Raw genomic sequence first — 18,702 nt, 5'->3', positions numbered from 1 at the left:
ATTGCTCCTGCCTATCCCTTTGCACTTCTCGGGATTACTGTGGTAACACAGATTCTGTTTCACACTTCTCAATTGGAAACTACGCAAGTCTATTATGGTGTAGGTGTGAACAGGAAATGAGGCACACTAAAGATGATAGTCCTGATAGGACCAGGATGGAAAAACGTTGGCGAATCATGCGGACGACACACCCAGGTATCTTTCGCCTGTTTTTCGGTCCAAGGAATCTCCAAACTCAGCTTGTAAACACACAATAAGCAGTGAACCTGACGTAGCTGTAAAAAGAAAGGACACTTTCCTAAACACGTAGCATAGTAATTTCCTGACAATCATTCTAATTCTAACCAGGCCCTTGAGTTGCACAGTTGGTTAGAGCCTTCGTAACTTTCATGGGGCATTCGTCGTGTGTGCAAACAACGACGACAACTACGAAAATAAGGATTGCTCGACGTGCCTATCTATCGTGGGCTACAGTAGGCGAAGACTGTGATCGTCGCTGCAATACTGCGGTGGATACACCACTAGAAGTTCTGGCCGATGACAGGGAGCTGGGAACAAAGTGTGATGCGTGCGTGTGGTGCGTGCCGTCATTGCACAACTCTACCACTTCACCAGCACTGCAGCATATAGGTACTCATCCAGTTCCTGAGGAACACAGACGCCGCACAAACACTTGGATTGTTTCCTGCGTCGTAGTGTGAATGTCACGGGATTAAGTATTAGCACTCCGATCATGAACGTACCTAAAGCAGTGGTCCTGAGGCTGGTTCTGTTGCGCTAACGCAGCTGCGGCACGTACATCACCAGCGACTTGCAGAATAAGCGGATCCGTCGAATATGGGCCGTCATCAAACATGTATATTCGTCACGGGAGCTATTACTAAAGGCATTTGAACAGCACGATTCGCCACTTCCGCGTTCCGAGTCCGCCATCTCCGTATGTGCCTTCGCCTTCGTCTCCCTGACCTTGCTCATGCAAGCTGCAAGCCGCGGGGACTCCTCTGGCTCGCCGCGTTCTTATTGGTCAGATTCCATGTGACGTTGCTAAAGATTCTCAGCAGGGAGTTCCGCTTGACGCCCGCTTCCGTCGCCTGCTGTAGCGCCGCTTACACACAATTATGCAAAAAGTATTCCGTCGATCGGAACGGGACTTTCGGAGTCATGGTCAGTGAAGGACGGGGAATCTCATTTCACTGTGGTTTCGGAATCGATCTGTGGTCGATGCGACTGTCCCTTTAAGGCCATTGTCTCTGCTTTTCCTGGTGCGTCGCAACTGCCCGAGGTTCAAGCGCTTCTGGCACTGGAGGCATTATCTTCGCATCAGCATGACGGAATTGTACAAAAAGGCCCTGGCTATGCAGTGGAATCCTCGAAATTCGCCACTTGTCGTGCGCTACGGACGTCGACACTAGAGGTAGCGATCATTTTCCTCTATATATTTCGCACGACAGACTGCCCCTCTCAGCCACTGCTGGACTGATTTCTTTCACAAACTGGAGACGTTTTCGTGCGGGCCTCAGAACATCTGTGCACACCGGTATGTCCCCAGAGGCTCTCTCTCTGCACTTCAAGCAATTGAAAATTCCGGCATACGAGGCCCATCCGCACCCCTAGTCACAGATGTGTTAATGGCTTATCACACTATCTACGCCGCAGGCCACAGGCTAGTCCTCCAGTGGGTTCCAGCCCATTGTGGTATCGTGGGGAACTAGCAGGCCGACAGCGCCGCAGAAGCAGCACTCTCGTATCGGCAACGGACCCGTATTGTTCTGCTGGGAGGAGACCGCCGTTCCATTCTGCGACGCCTAGTGACACCCGTGGCTTTCCGCCAACGGACAACCGACATTCTTCCCCCCTCTATGTTGAACAGAGTTGATCCCACGCTCGCTTTCCGCATGCCACGAAACACCTCTCGTCAAGATGCTGCATTAATCCACCGAATGCGCCTCGATGTGGCCTTTACAGCTCAGTGGCGTTACCGCTTGAGACAAGTTGACTCTCCCACCTGCCGCCACTGTGGTGCTCTTGAGGATCTGGAGCACATTCTTCTTCATTGCCCTCACTACGCACCTTCCCGAACCACACTCTCCGAGTCTCTTCGTCAGCTGGACTCTCGCCCTTTCTCCCTATCGAAATTGCTTGGTCCCTGGCCCAATCCAGCCCAGCAACGCTCTGCGCTCAAAGCTCTTCTGACATTTCTGGACACCATCGGACTTCGATCGTTATTGTGAAGGGGCTCGTTATTTTATTCCCCCCATTCCATCCAGCAATGGGGTAGAGTATCGCCAGTGGCGATGAAACTCCTCACTCTCCAAGGTCGAAAATAAAGTTGTTGTTCTTGAATTCTTTTAGCACAGATTTCGCGCGTGCTTTATCAACGCCGGAGAATAGAAGATTAAAATCCAATTGATTGGGTTCCGGTTCGGGTGCCGAATGGACTGGTTCCAGAGGAGGAGGAGGAGGATCATAGTGAGCGCGCTTCAGCAAGTAATAGAGGGCTTCCAATATTTTGCCCACCTTCACGTCGTCCGAATCATTAGATTTCAGAACTTCACCTATTTCTACTCTATAAGCCATGACTGATGGCTTTGAATATCGCTCACCCGGCAACTCCCGCCACGAGACTTGATAGCCCTGAGAGGAGCAGTGGAAGTATGGGAATCAGACCACCTCGGTTGTCCCATAATATATTTCTTCAACTGCCTGGGGCACTTATGAAGTGACTTGTAAGCGAGGAAGCGGAGGATTTTTTTGTGTGTGTGTGTGTTTCTTCAAGTTTTTACGAAGTTCCGTCGAAAGTGGAATATTTCCGCGTACATTCGTTCAGACAAATTTCTGAAGGGATTCGAATGTCGTCGCAGCTGAGCTCGTAACTCTGCGGGGTGCGCCGGTTTGCTGGTGGCCAATACTTTGAGGAGCGTGAGATGTCTTCTAAGATCGGCGGTCATTTCGCGGGCGTAAACAGGAACTGCCGGTCGTGCGGTAAAATACCCGTTCGCAGGCTACGAGAGGGAGGTGTTTGCGAGTGAAGATCTACAACTAAATAACTGTGCGCCTTCTCCGTCGCCTGGTCATATGCGTAGAGAAAATAGGAGAGCCCCTGTTTCCCGAATACTTGACGTCCGAAGGTTTCGATCTGTTGTACGGACCGAGCGTTCCAGAACAATACGATATAACTTGCGTTCAGCGATATCGTTCTAAAAGCGGCGTTGTGATTGAACAGGGCTTGTGTGATCAGCATCACGGACGCATTCTTATGGTGGCTACCACGCACAAACAGGTTTATAGACATACTGCATTTTAGCGTAACGTTAGCCGGGCTAGCCGGGCGGAGCAATAGAGCTACTTTGTTAGACGTCTAATAGACATTCCCAAAGTCTACATTTAGACGTCTTTTCGACGTATACTAGCGCACCATGTGTCGCCTGGGGAGCGACAAAGTTATCGCCCAGCCCATCAAGACTGAAAGGGACTCTGACCAGAAAGTGTGGGAGCTCTCTTCGTACTTGCAAGCGATAAAGCGCCCAACAAGGATCCTCCACAAAAATTCATGCATTAAAACCCCACGGTTTCTCTAAACTCGAATTTTAAACATTCGACTTCATCTGAGTGCAGCACGCCTAGCGTCAAACCGAGAAAACATACGTTCATATAGAATAACCAACCCGGCCCACCATCAAGATGACGTCAAGACGAGGGCCACTGGCAACACCCATAATTGTCTCAAACGCGTCACGTGGTCACGCGATACCTGTCAATTTCCTTCATGAAATGGCATTTATATGTTAATGTTTTTGTTGCAGAGCCTCAAAAAGGAAAAATATACCCTACCTGCAATTATCACCTGCAATAGGTCCTACGATTTTCTTTTCAATCTGTGCACGGCGTCCCATATGCTTCCGTATCCGGTCAGCTGTAATGGATGCCGTCTGACGACGAGCTTGCGAACTGCGAACTTGTGTGACTCCCGGCTCATCCTGCTTTTTTCGGGGCATTGGGTTGGTGTTGGAATTGTTCGCCATATTCTGAACGTTTCACCTATCATTGCGGTGTACTGTTCTTGATCTGCAGCGAAGCAACGAACCGCAACGGCAGTCACTCGCCTCAGCGAAATTCTGCCTGCTGCATCTCAAATCAGCATCGGGACCTCATGATACTGTAACCTAAACCTTCATTGCCTTCATCTAAAGAAATCAAGTGTGCTCTCGTGTGGTCCTGACGAAAAAATAATTTCAACAAGGTTTGCATATTTATTTTTCGGTTCCAAGCCTACGCACTGAAAACCATGCAAGTGCAGCCGATCATTCTCGTAGCTGTTGTGTAACGCGTATGCTTTCTTACGCATCTCACAGAACCCTCCGCTTTTTCAACCCAGTTATCTTTATGTGATACTTCTGATGGCTTCTTACTAGGCTATGCCGCTCTGAAGCATTGAGATGACGAAGCCTCGTGGTGGCTGCACCTCTGCTTTCGAAAGATGAAACAGTCATTCCACACTGCGCTTACTGGCTTTGTATCTTTTTTCAAGAAAGTTTGAAATGTAAGTATGTGTATGTTGGTTTCACATATCCACATCCACATGTGTATCATTGTACTTTCTATGCTACAGCATATTAGCGTACGTTATTATACAACACCAGGTATAGCGAACTCGACATCAGTCACACAATGCCAGTAATTGTTTCTGCCTTTTCTTTAACTGCTTATTTTTATCATATCATGTTTTTGTCTATATCTCAATTTACCAACCAACCAAGTATAATATTTTAGTATAATAGTCTGATTTTTAACTGGTCAGTTTTGCCATGGTTTAGGCGCTCTATAGCCCGAGTTGCTTATGCGACATTAAATTAAATCATCATCATCATCTTCTTCAACTGCCATTATTCAATTCAAGTGCCACGTCTCAGTTGGATACAATGATATGGCGAGATATATTTTTTGCTTTCATTCTGGAATTGCTCATTTCAGAAGAATAGTCACTGTGAAGTTTGTTTACGTGTTCGGAAACCAAACCAAACACTTTTCTTTCAGAGCATCCCTTATGCACCTGCGTTTCAATTCCAATCTGCATTACAAGAGTGTCAGACCACTCAACAGCGATGAACATTTCAAGGTGAAAGAGGAGGAACGAAGATACATTAATCTGTGTGAAAGGTGCTTTGTGTGTGTCTGAGTCGAGGACATAGGTCTCAAGCTAATTCCTGTCTTCAGAAGAGGTGACAACTATGCTCCTTCTATCTACTAACCAGCTCCACCTTTTAGGGTTCCCTGTAAACTAGTGGAGCACATCATATACTAGCACGTCGTCAACCATGTTGAGTTTATCAATTTTTTTTAAAAATTCTAGCATGGTTTTAGAAAAGAGTATTCTGGCAAAACTAACGTAGTTCGTTCACAGCATTTGAAACTGTCTTGATTTCTGGTCCACGTAGATGCAGTATTTTTTTTATTTTGTAAAGGATTTTGACATTGTGCTTTATGCTCGCGTGTTGGCCAAACTAGCCTAATTAAAATTTGATCCCGTTACCATTAACTGGATATGCAGTTTCTCAACAAATCGCAACCGTGGCAACAACTCGTGAGGAGAACCTATCATATCGCCACCATGCAGCATTTGTTAAGTTACAATCGCTTCACATTTTAATCTAGTGAAAAGCAAGGCCTTTCGGTGATCGGTCTTGTATGATTACATGCCCTTCCGTTATGTCACACCACAATGGGTCCTTCAGCCTATGAGAGATAAATAAATATATTGCCAAGTAAATTGTTTACAAGGCTCGTTATTCGATGAAAGATGAAAGTCACTGAAAATGTTAGCCAGCTGTAGGACTCGAACCCACATCTTCTGGATTGCCGGTCCAGGGCTCTACCAATTGAGCTAAGCTAACACGCCTTCTCAGCGACTTCCAGGGTGCGTCATCTGAAGGGACAAACCAGCCGCTCTCTCTCACTCATCCTCCTTTCGCTCCTACATTTTTGCTCACTCATACACACATTCATACGACGGGATCGACGCAGGCGGCAACTGTTGAACATGAAAGAACTGATGTTCTGAGGCTGGAACAACATAGAACGGACAAATGCATACAAAGCCTCAATTTGCCTAAGAAATTAACGATGAAAGATGAAAGTCACTGAAAACGTTAGCCAGCTGTAGGACTCGAACCCACATCTTCTGGATTGCCGAAGAAGATGTGGGTTCTTAACATATACAGAAGTTACAAGGAACATACATATTTGGAAGACATACTCTGTTTTTCGTTTGTTCATCAGTGTAGCTCAAGAAATTGTTCACTGTAGCAACGGTACACAATGTCACGAAAGGAGTGCTCATCGTTCCGCAACTCATTAAAAAGGACTAGTGTTGTGCTTCAACACAACATATTGAACTCATGAACCATGCATCACCCTGAGAGATATACATCATCCTAAATACATATGCTGAATTATTTTAAATGCGATAGACGAGCTGTGCGAAGAGGTACCTCCAGTTAGGATCTTGGGTAATTGAAGCCTGTGTCAGTTTCTGTGGGCTATACAAGATGGGCCGACTGAACTCCTCAGCATGCGCAACGTGCAGGGTGGAAGCAGACACAGCGCATCCTCACACCCTCAAAGGACGCCTGACTGCTCTGGGACACACACACATAGACCTTCCTGTATTACTTGGCCCTGTCCGACACTCCCGTCAGTGGTGCGTCACTCGAGCTTTCCTCGACTTTCTCCACACGACAGACCTCATGAACAAATTATGAGTTGACCTTTCATGTCATCTACACATCACGCGACCCTCATCATCTGATATTTATTTTTCTTCATCTTTGTGATATATTTTGATTTAGGAAGAGCAAGCCGACCTTCCGTCAGGCTGACCTTTCCGAAATAAACGTATATCCTCCCCACCCCCAGTTTATGTGGGAAAGGCTTGCCCGACCCTCTTCACTGCACAGGCTGGGATGACCATGCTCTTGTTTTTACCAAGCTTGTGCCATACTCACCTTGCAAGCTGGCGATACGCATTGTATCTGTATCGTCTACACAGATGTACATAAAATATAGTTTAGCCAAATAAATAACCGGTTACAGTACAGTATGTGTGCAGTGTCATTTCCACATGTACCTGAGAGCAACTGCAGCTTACCTGCCCAAGCCCTGTATATTACTACACATGCTGTGTTCTTTTAGAAACCAACATTGTTTGCTTTTCGCTGAATCGACAATCAAGAACATTCAGTATCGCTAAAACCTACGCTAAAACCCTATGCACAGGGCGATACATAAAATGGTGACTCAGGACACAGCACACTGACAATTACAAAATTGCCTATATTGCTTTTCTCCAGTTCAGAATTGTGTATTGTGTAGTCTTTTTATGTGCTGCGCCCTGTACTGGAGTTTTTAGCGACTTTAATGCACGACCAAACCAGTTTTGAGCGCCCAAATTTTAACATCGTTCGACAAGGACACATGTGACTTACTTGTGAATACAGTCGCTCATAGGTTCGCGCTGCCCACGGAGTTCAAAATATGCCACCTTCAGGACAGCTACATTGAAATATAGAAGTTGGAAATCTTCGTGGGCTCTAATGCACTCATACTGCAGTCATTGGGCAGTGTTTTCGAGCTCCTTGCAGCACAAGCATTCGATCTCCTTCGGCATTATGGCACACCAGCCGCACCGGCACCATAAACGGCAAGCGCGCATTAAATATCAGGATACGAAATTTCAGAGACCGTTTACATGTTCGATCACAGTGCCTGTCTGTCTAAGACAGGCGACTGATGCTCTTTGCTTCATTTGTGACAGATGTTCGTAGAGCTCTAACTTCGTCTCGCATTCGCGGCATCGGCGACGTTTCGAAAGCAAGGCTACCGAGCTGTTCAGCACGCAGAATTTCCTTCTCGATCGCAAAAAAGGTCAGAAAATGATGGACCTATTCCAATGAAACATGGACCTCGTGCTTTCGTCACGCACACGGAAATTGGAGGATGTCCACTACAAAGAGGCTAGATTTCGGCGCCGATTGCGCAAGTTAAGGAGGAAAAGCGAAGCCGGTTTTCATCTCCCCGTTTGGCAAACTTTGCCGCCGCGCACAGCCAAAATATTTCGCGTGTGGCTTGGAGGCATATTATACCTTCGTAATAGATGCAAACGAAATATTTGTCGAACTTCTGGTCAGAGTCTCTGTAAGGCCTTTCGTAGTGCGTCAGAAGTGTACAAATCAGCCTTGAGTCATGTAAAGAATACCTTTAACACACCCTTTAATAACAACCTACCTGACATGCTAAAAGGAAATTCAGAACAGTTTTGGAATACTGTCAAACCCAAGCACGACACTGCAATTTCGTTATGTACTGCGGATGATGACGTTATTCCAGTAGCTGTGTGTGCCGATGTTATAAATGCTGTATTTTTAAAACCATTTCCCCCACTTCATCCAGTACATTGCCCGGACTAATACCCCACTACTATTCTGCGATGGATCCCATCACCATTGACCATTTCGGCGTCAAAAAGATCATCGACAATCTTAAACTTTCATCTAGTGCTGGGCATGACAACATCAACTCCAAATTCCTCAAACGTCCCCCCCCCCCCGCCCCCCAGCTACGTACTCTTCGTTATTACTTCCCCGTATCTTTATGCAGTCATTGAACACTGTGTGCATTCCTGAGGACTGGAAAGTTGGGAAGGTTGTTCCATTATTTAAGTCAGGCGACAAGCGTAACCGTCATGACTACCGTCCCATTTCATTGACTAGCATTTCATGTAAAATAATGGAACATATCATTTATTCACATGTTATCCAATATCTTGAATTTCATTCGTTCTTTCACAATAGTTAACATGGATTCCGAAAGCACTTTTCGTGCGATACTCAACTTGTCTCCTTTATAAATGACCTTCAGGTGTCTCTTGATCACGGTACCGGAACTAACTGCATAATTATCGACTTATCTAAAGCATTTGATAAGGTCGATCACACTCTTTTACTACACAAAATAAACATATGCTCCATATTGATAAAAATGTTTTCGCTTGGATCGAATCGTTCTTATCTAATCGCTATCAGTTTGTCATAGCTAACAGCGTCGGGTCACGCACCGCGTCTGTTTTGTCGGGTGTTCCACAGGGATCTGTTCCTTGGCCTTTACTTTTCCTAATCTATATTAACGATCTTCCTAGCACTCTCTCCTGTAATGTTCGTTTATATGCTAATGAATGTGTAATTTACCGCGAAATAACCAATGCATCCGACATTAACGCCCTTCAGTCAGATCTGCACTCATTGTTAACCTGGTGCTCAACTTAGCGCTTGGAGGTAAATATAACTAAATGCAAACACATGAGGATATCACGCAATAACGGTACACTTGCTATCTGATGGGCAATACGGAGCTTGAAACAGTTCCAGTGTACAAATACCTTGGCGTTCACATCTCCTCTAACCTTTCCTGGCGCCCACACATCGAGTACATCTCTAACACTGCTACACGCACCCTAGGTTACATCAGGCGTAACTTTGGTCTTTCGCCAGTTAATCTCAAACTCACGCTATACCGAACACTTGTAATACCTAAGCTTGAGTACGCAGCTTCTATATGGGACCGGGGACACCAATCAGAACCTTGAAAGTATCAGAACCGCGCCGCTCGCTTCATTTTAGGTAATTATAATCGTACAGCAAGCGTAACATCTATGAAATCGGCCCTTAACTTACTGCTTTATCACTGCGCCGCAAGGCAGCACGGCTCACTTTGTTTCATAAAATTTACTACCATAATCAAGTACTGCATCCTTCTTTATTATCGCGCCCATCTTGCATCTCGTCTCGACTTGACCATAGGCAGGAGGTGCAAGTTCCATTTTGTCGTTCCCAATTATGTTTTGACTCCTTCTTGCCTAAGACTTCCCAAGAATGGAACGGCCTCCACGGTAACCTCGATCTCAGATAGCTCTAACTTCAAAAAGGCCGTATATGATCACCTTCACTTGCAATAATCATTCACGTCGTTGTTAATTAATGTCATGGTCATACTGTTGTATACATCCATATATATTAACATGCTGATAATACCAACTCACTTATACATGTTGTTTGTAGGCTTGTATAATTTTCACTTACAACTGCACTGTTAATGAATATTTATGTCATAGCTACTTTACACTGTAACCTATGCCCCTCCCCTCTTCTCTAAGCCCTTAGGGTAAATAAATAAATAAACTGCCCTTCTCCTGGGTTGCATTTTCTGCTTTCTTTTAATATTTTTCCAGGACGCAAGAGGCGATAGTGTGCTCTTTCACCCTCTCACATTGGGGGTGAAGGAAAGACGCGTCTCCGAAGATGCTCAATGAATGAAATAAATTAAAAATGGTGTTCCTTCACGAATTTTTTTTGCGGGCCACCAATCGAACGGATGTTTGTTGTGAAAACGGCTCCGGTATCGGGTGACCAAAGGGATCAGATGTGCTGATTGCGAGAACTTCGTAGCTTTTATGATTAAAAAGTTAATTAAAGTTAATTAAGACATTGCCTGAGGAGACAATTGCTAATGTCTTCCTAAGGAGTGCCCTTCAGTCTATGCTACAATGCAACTCATTTCATCTCGGAAAAAGTGATATATATATATATATTTTTAAGATGAGGGAAAAAAAGCCATTACAGAAACATGACACTAGACGTGTTTGAAACTCAAAATTACAGATTAAGATGGCTTCTATGGCTGCACGCAGAGAAACAGATACTCATGGAACGATGCGACAGCACCAGATGACAAGTGTTTCGCCGTGTTATATATAAATATATTCGCATTTAGCAAGGACACCCTGTATATCAAACTTATATCACCGGAAACCACATTTCACGGCGCGCAAAATGTCGCTCATCATAAACCGTCCAATAGTCGCAAAGCAGAAGGGCCTTGAATACAACAGTAAATTGAACTGCCGGCCAAGTGTACCTCCTTTTTTTTTTTGTTACATAATGATGGGGTTTCGCGGCACATTTTCGTAGATCTCTGTACGCTGTCCTTTATGTGGGCAACAGCGAAAAAAATCACAAAAGTTTCTTCCGGGCATTGCGCCTCCACCAGGGGCAGCCAAAGTTCGGATAAACGAAAAGTGCGCTAAAAGCGAATTCCACCTGGCTTCGCGCTTATTTTTTTCTCCGCAACGAATGGACATAGACTTGATACACACTGCTTCGTCACCTAGAGATATCGGCTAACAACACATAACTCTTCAAGTGACGCGTCGAAGTGGAACCATGCGGAACCGATGCACCTCAGCTGCACCATCTGGGGGCACTCTGCCTAACCAGGCAAATTTGGGCATGAGCCAACTAAGTTACAGCTACAGTAGAGCCGCTGCCGCGTGTGTCATTTGACAGCTATCCTACCTGGAAATTCTGGAGAGGGGGTGAAGCTATGTCTAGCCGGCATAGGAATAACAAGATATTGTAGGTTGGAGCCAATCAGCTGGCTTAGAAGGATCCAATCAGCGTGAAGTGGACTGAGCCAAGCAATCGGCGATCGGTAGGTTTAAAATGGACCAGTCGGCGTGCTGGGTGGAGCTACGACTAACGAATCAGCGTGAAGTGAGGCCAATCAGTGGAGCTGAGCCGGCTGCCAACCAATTAGCGGGCTTAGAACGGACCAATCAGTCTGAAGGAACGAAGCCAAGCAAGGTAATTAGCATAAAGCGGCGGAGCCAGTCATCTATCAATAGGCTTAGAATGGACAAATCAGCGTGAAGTGGCGGAGTCGAATCAGCTCATTAGCATAAAGGGGCACAGCTCATTAGCATAAAGGGGTGAAGCTACGGGCGACCAATCAGGTGGCTCAGAATTAGTTAGTGTTTAATTAGAACTGGATTGTGTTGGGTTAGAATTGGCTACTACTGCTTAGAAAAAACTGCGGCTTGTGGGCTTCATTCCATACTTGTGTAGCACTGATATGAGTACGTTTTCTGGCACTAACGAGCACTCCTCACTTTATTGCGACTGTGAAAAGTGTATGCTCAGCGCCTCGTCAGCAACTTTGAAATTATTACGTTCTGCATATCGCAGGCGGAAAGTATACAGAGTGCGCACCGACGGACACTGGGATTATTATCCACAAGGTGCGCATAACAGAAAGTATTCTCTCTTTTTGTTGCTTGTTTTTGTAACGACACATGGCTTTGTAATAGCAGCATGGGGTCTTTAAGTACATATCTTCTTTATAAAATAATTCATTTTCTTCTTTCCTTCAAGGTCTTACCTGGGATGGAGGAATATGCAACGCCAGCAGGAAGTTCATTATCGTTAGCGACATAGGCAAGCAGTTCAGCGCCTTGCCGAACGCCGGGTTCCAGCTCTCTCGTCTGCAAGTAAACCAGATCATCCTGTACGCAATTTGGCGTCTCATGTCTGGGTCATACCCACCACTACTGCTGATCCAGCTGCATACAGCTTGTATCTTTCGAGTAAGACTTCAGGACGCAAACAGTTTCAGCAGGGTTCACAAACAGGCTTTCTTAGTACAGGAAAGGTGTAGGAACTGTGTATGTTTTGTTTGGGCTGGGGGATGAGACAGGAGTGTAAGACTGGTCGGGCGGTGAGCCGTGGAGGGATTCGGGAAGAAAATCTAAGAAATTAGTGCTCATCATTGGTCCCGAACTGTAAAACCACTCTCCCAGGAGGGAGGTTGCCACAAGTCCGCGCTGTCTTTCCACTTGTTTGGTCGCTTGTCCTCATTTCTGTTTGTTGTGGTTCCCACACGGTTATAGAGGGAACAACATCAGGGGCTCTGCGTGTTGCCATGGTTGTTTGACCAGAAGCATCTTCGAAGAGAAAGCTCGCACCGCACATTCTACAGAGACCCGCCGCCGGATATCTGGGACGCCCACAACGTTAATGACACATGGCCACACAACATCACATCAAAATTCGTGATGTTGCGGGCCAAACAAAATCCGTAATTGGTGTGCGGAGCAGGATGCCTCCGCCCGCAACACCCGCTGTTTTCTTTTATTTATTTATTTATTTTGTTTAAACCACTGTGTTGAGAAGTCATTCTCAGAAAGTTCAGAGCAGCGACGACTTCTCCGTTGACACGGCCACACACAATCTGGATACTCAAGTAGCACAGAATATTGACTGGGCATTTGCGATACGGGTCCAGTATGGGACCGTTTTGACAGGATTTCCCCCATATTGGCTCAAACTTGGGAATATGGGCCCCATATTGCATATTTTGAATCAATATGGGGAAAATGCCGGCAATATGGACCTCATATTGCCCTTGTAAATCCCGTATTGACTGAAAATGCAGAAAATGGTACGTATCCGTGTCGTTATATCTGTAGCAAATGCCCAAGCAGCACGGCAAGACTGGACATTGAACCGTGTGAAATGCCCAACTCAGTACGTCATTACTTCCAACAATTTCCCCCAGATGACACACATTGTTCGAAACTGTCAATATATGTGGCAATCCCACTGTAACATGCACTGCAACTTTACAGTCTGAGCGAAGTAACCGCCAGTAAAGGTAAGAAAATTGAAATATTTTACCCATCTAACACAGATGGGCACAGCGTAACTTTTAACGTGGAAACCTCTATAGAGGTTACAGTACTGCTCTATATTCATAGGTTACAGCCTGTCCATGCTCCTCCCCTTTCAGAAGTCACATTCTTCCAGCTGTTTTGCGTTTAGCATAATGCTGTGTATATGGACCACAAGTTCACATTGTGAAAGGCTGATATACTTTTATTTCAGTGAAATGTAATGCAGTGCACTGTAGATGAATATTAATTACCACGTGTAGGATACCTCTACTTTTGATTTAACTGCACACAAAAAATTAAGACTTTCACTAAACTGACTGACACTGAAAAATTATGACTGAATCTATACAGCTAAGGCAGGTTTCCTTTGATATTGGCCGGCATCATTTTCAGAGTACCATTCATAAGACCCCTTGGAATATTATCTTTTGGAAGCACAAGACGCTGCACAAGCACCAGTAATTGGGCAACTGCCAAAGGATAACTTATGTTAACATGTAGTAAATATGTGGGGGAGGGGGGGCAAGAAGCGCGACTTCATTTGGGATGACTCGCTGGAAATAAACTTACATAGTGAAGTACTGTACTAATGTATCATTAATGCACGTACCTCGTTGAGTAGGATTCGGCAGTGTCAGGCTGGCGCTCAATGCACGAAAGACAGTACCCCCCGTTCCCTCAGTTTTTGCTGTCTCGTTCATAACATCTCTCAGCTGTTGTTCAAGTATAGACATTGCGGTCCCGAATCGTAGCTCCCCTTCCACTGTTAGCTGTTCACAACGCAATCAGTACACATCGTCACGGGAATTGTTTATATATACTGTAGATGTCGTTTTTTCGGCGTGGAAAAGTTTTTCGCGTTTTCGAACAAAGCTGGTTTGAGGAGTAATTCGCGAGAACTTAAATTCGCGACACAGGTTTCCGTGAGTGCTTTGCTCTTGCTTATCGTGCTGCCGTCAATCCGCAACTTTCAACGCCTAAAGGGGGCGCTTTGCTGCTCTCAAGATGGCGGCGGAGAGGTGATTGTAGAGTTGCCGCAAACTCGTCGATGCGTTGTTGTTGTATGTTGCTCATGTTCAGCCGTAAATCCGTGGATGCCGCTCAGAAAGCCGCAGTAAGCAGTGAACTTGCGAAAAGTGCCATTTTCGCTTATATATGCGATAAGGTGCCAGGATTCATACTACGTTGACAGACGTAGGTGCATGGTCGAAAGAGAAGCCGTTTTAAAAGCTGGGCACATAATCTGTTCCGGAAAATATCATATAATATATATATATATATATATATAGGTCGAGGGAAGGATAAAAGTCAAACGGCCACGAAGTTTTACAGTTGTGTAAGGAAAAGACGCGGACAACAGATTTTAGGGAAGTTAGAAACACTAGTTCATTTAATGGGCAGAAATTAAAAGTTGAATGAGAAACGGGGTCGACGTTTCACTGTCTTCACGAAGACAGTGCCACTGTCGAAACGTCGACCCCGTTAATCATTAATTTGAGTAAATTAGACACGCTCTTCAGATTGGTGGGGTAAAAAAGTGACCTTTACTTAGCAAATTTCCGACTTAAGCTCGCAAAAGTTTACATAATTAAGCTTACGTTACACGACATTCACATGAGGAGGTGGCAAAAAACCAGTACGAACAAATGCCGTTGACATCATGACTCTAGGTGGTGTACATTTTTTATTATAATTCAATGACACGTTTTCTGGGACTCCCTGTATATAATATAATATATATATATATATATATATATATATATATATATATATATATTATCATGATACAGTATAACGTGAAAATGACAACGCAGTGTTTAGTAGCCTGGTCCCTCAGACTAACAACCTTAAAGGCCAACCACACAAGATTAGAGTCACTGTAAACAGCGCTTTAGTTGTTGAGGTAAGATTGATCCCTGCATTTTCTGCAGTGCCTCTCGTTAACAATACATAACTTTCTTGTGCCACAGGCTAGGTGTTCGTGCAAATGTGGAGCTTGGGGAAAATGCACGCACGTCATTGCAACGTTATTGTGGATACACAAGTAAGTTGATTTGTGGTCTTTGCTATCTTGAGACTCTTAGCATCCGCCGGAAGCTCCCGTTTACGCAATGGTCCAGGGAAAATGGCGGGCGCTTAAACCACGTGATCTCTAGGAGCCACTCACAGCGTCCCCGAGCTGCTGCGCGGGAAAAAAGCTGGGGCCCAGTGCGCATGCGCAGACCGACCTCCTTTCTCAACCTCCTCCCCCTTCTCTCGTCTGGTTTTTCGTCTCTCCTCTCGTCCCCCCTACCCCCCAGCCTCGTCCGTTTGTCTTCGGCGATTGCTGTACAGCAACGATCATGCTGTCCCAAAGCAGACAATCAAAAAGCAATGGTGTATGACAAATCAAGTTTATTTGTCCTCGGGAACTGCCTCGAAAAAGCTACAGTACATATCTTTTTTTGTCTTGTAACAGGCTTCACTGGAGCTTTAGGTGCTTCGACATCGAAGGGCAGTTCAGAAGCCAATGCTGAGCTATGTGCGTCGTCGTTGCCGATGGCTGCGGGAGAACTAAAAAAAAAAAAAATCTATTGATGATCCGTAACTCTGCACGAAAATCACTGCTATGATAGGCAATCGATCTTGATTTCGTATTTGAACACCAAAGCGCATTTGTCACGAATGTTCGTAGATCACAGTGAATGAACGGCTGCGACGTGCATGAGGAGCAACTAGCATAACCACACATTATTTGGTTAGCGGCATATCAGAAACGTACAAGTTACGGCAATGCACTGCACAATGAAACGCCGCTAACGTACCGAGTGACTCGTAAATGTTGTACGTAATACACTTAACGTGATAAACCTGCATTACTTCCTTTGGTCACAAAAAAGTAATCAAACGTGTCATACCGTTCACCTGCAGTACGTCGGAAAGAGTGCAGACTTCCTCTCTGACGATTTCTGCGTCCTTTGGAGGTGCAGGGATTCCATGTCATGTTCGTCTTCCCGCTGTTGTGATGATCAGGTGGATGTGCCATTCCGTTCTCACATTAGCAGTTCGCCACAATCTAAATCTAAAGCATTCAAAACCCTCAAACTACCCCTAGCGTCTGCGTGCACAACGGTTGCAGTCCGAAGTCCGAGAGAACACGCGTGGCCGGACAGACGCGATGTCTCCTCCGTCGTTTTTCTTTCTCCTCCGTTCGACCGATCGTTTGGATACGCGCGCCTCAATCAAATGACTCTCGCCCAATCAGCGCGAAGGAAACTGACGCCAGTTCTTGGAGACCAATGAGCATCCAAATATTTATACATATAATGCGCAGCCAATCAGAGATCTTCCGAGCTGGCTCGCCGGTGGCGACAATATTTTCGAGGCGGTACGTTTCGCTTTAGAGCCGGCGGCTGCTCTTAGTTTTCCTGGTTGTAACCAATGCAGGAATCACACCGTAGAAGAACAGTTACGACCACATCTCTCCTACACTCTGTTGCTTGTGTTCTACAATTTTACCACCTTGTTTTCTTGAAGATGCCTTAACACTCTTTTCTTTGTACAGGATGGGCATGAACAGCATTGACGAGCTCTCCTGCACAGATGTACAGCAACAGTGGTGGAAGATGCCCCATGCTCAGATTATTACACCGACACGAGTAAGAGACCTGTGCCATGTCAAGCAGGCTGCAGCAGTTCAGCTTGACGAAGAAGAGCTTGAGGACATAAGACATGATTTCATAGAAGCAGCACCATCCAGTGCACTATCACTACATGTAAAAGGACGCAGAAATCTGAGAGAACAGGAAGTTATTGGTGTGAGGACCATCGACACCAACAGTGACGACGCTGAAATTCTCTTCTATAGGAACATTTCCTCATGCGACTTTGTTTTCAGTGTTATTGAAAAAGCAGCTTTTCACACAGTTGCGTTTCATGACGTTGGTCATTTCACCATATATAAATACTCGCTAGAACAGGCAGAAAGGGCAGGGCGTGAATTTTATGAAAATAATGTTGTTGTAAGTACATCATCTGCAGCAGAACTATCACGTGTCACAAAATCGCAGTCTGGTAATGTCTGGCGCAGAGCAAGGAGCATTCGAATTACGGGAAGCGTGTACCACGAACTATACACATTTCAGGAGAAGGGAGAGAGAACTTGGGAAAAGAAGATTGCAAGGCTCTACTTCTCTGCACCCTTTCAGGGCAACAGTGCAACTCGCTACGGCAAAGAATGTGAAATTCCTGCTCGGCGTCTGTATGAAGAGCTGACAGGCACACGTGCTCAGGAACTTGGGCTCATCGTGAATCCCGCTCTGCCATGGATGGGTTGTTGCCCAGATGGGATTGTCATGGATGATACTCCTATTCTGCTTGAAATCAAATGTCCTGTTGCTGGTCAAAGTGAAAGCATTTAAAAACTTGCTTGTGTGAATAGTGCGATATTTAGGATGTGTTTTATTTGAAATAGCAATGAGTCATGTGAAGTCATAACAAGTAGTGCAATATTTTCCCAATAAATTTATCTTAGCAGCACTATCTCCTGAAAGTGTGAATGCATGGTGTTAGAGGGGTCCATCATGTGTTTTGTTTGTTTGTTTCGAGCAGCCCTGCAAAATTAACTATCGCATTGATAGACACCTGACGGCAAGCCCTATACTATGCATGTGAACTTTCAGTACCTTGTGATGCTAGGATGCATTTAGCAGCACTTTTGGACTATGTCAATGACAAGCTATGTGCTTCTAGGTATGCTTTTCCATACTCCAACTGAGGAAGTGAACACAAAACTTCTTTCGTAACGTTTATTTTGTGTATTGCAGAATACTGACGAATTGTATACACTCTACATACAGATGACAGGTTTCACTAAACAGCAGTACAAGCAAGATACAACCAGTACAATCAATACATATAAGAATTCCCAGTGTGCAAATCTGTTGTCACTCAGAACTGGAGACGAAAGATTTACAAGTCCGGCTGCGACCAGCGTTATGTTATCTATCTGTGAAAGTAGCTCCCAAGGCACAGGCCCCTTGAGTACCTTAAATATCTTTAATCGTTGAATAACACGCTCCACATGCACGCGAGCTGCAGCAATATTTGTAGTGTTTCTTGCCTCAGTCAGTGAAAACTGCTGCTTTTGTCGCAGAAATGGTGGTCTC

General features: G+C 45.1%; 1 protein-coding gene and 1 long non-coding RNA gene across 2 annotated transcripts in view; one reads left to right on the top strand and one right to left on the bottom strand.

Annotated features, from left to right (window-relative positions):
- The window catches only part of LOC135385697 (uncharacterized), a 62,280-nt gene that overhangs the window by 30,199 nt on the left and 13,379 nt on the right, over positions 1–18,702 (top strand). Inside the window, exons 5-6 of the mRNA XM_064615166.1 lie at positions 12,072–12,124; positions 12,258–12,369. Of these exons, the coding sequence (XP_064471236.1) occupies positions 12,072–12,124; positions 12,258–12,369 (165 nt within the window). The remainder of the gene's footprint in view (positions 1–12,071; positions 12,125–12,257; positions 12,370–18,702) is intronic.
- Positions 15,930–16,919, bottom strand: LOC135369653 (uncharacterized). Its single transcript, XR_010415107.1, has 2 exons — positions 16,453–16,919; positions 15,930–16,108 (listed from the first exon to the last, which is right to left on the bottom strand). It is a non-coding gene; the product is annotated as an uncharacterized LOC135369653 (long non-coding RNA).

Source organism: Ornithodoros turicata, chromosome 1 (assembly GCF_037126465.1).
Source record: "Ornithodoros turicata isolate Travis chromosome 1, ASM3712646v1, whole genome shotgun sequence".
NCBI lineage: Eukaryota > Metazoa > Arthropoda > Arachnida > Ixodida > Argasidae > Ornithodoros > Ornithodoros turicata.
Note: the sequence above shows the minus strand (reverse complement) of the source record. Positions and strands in the feature narration are given on the sequence as shown.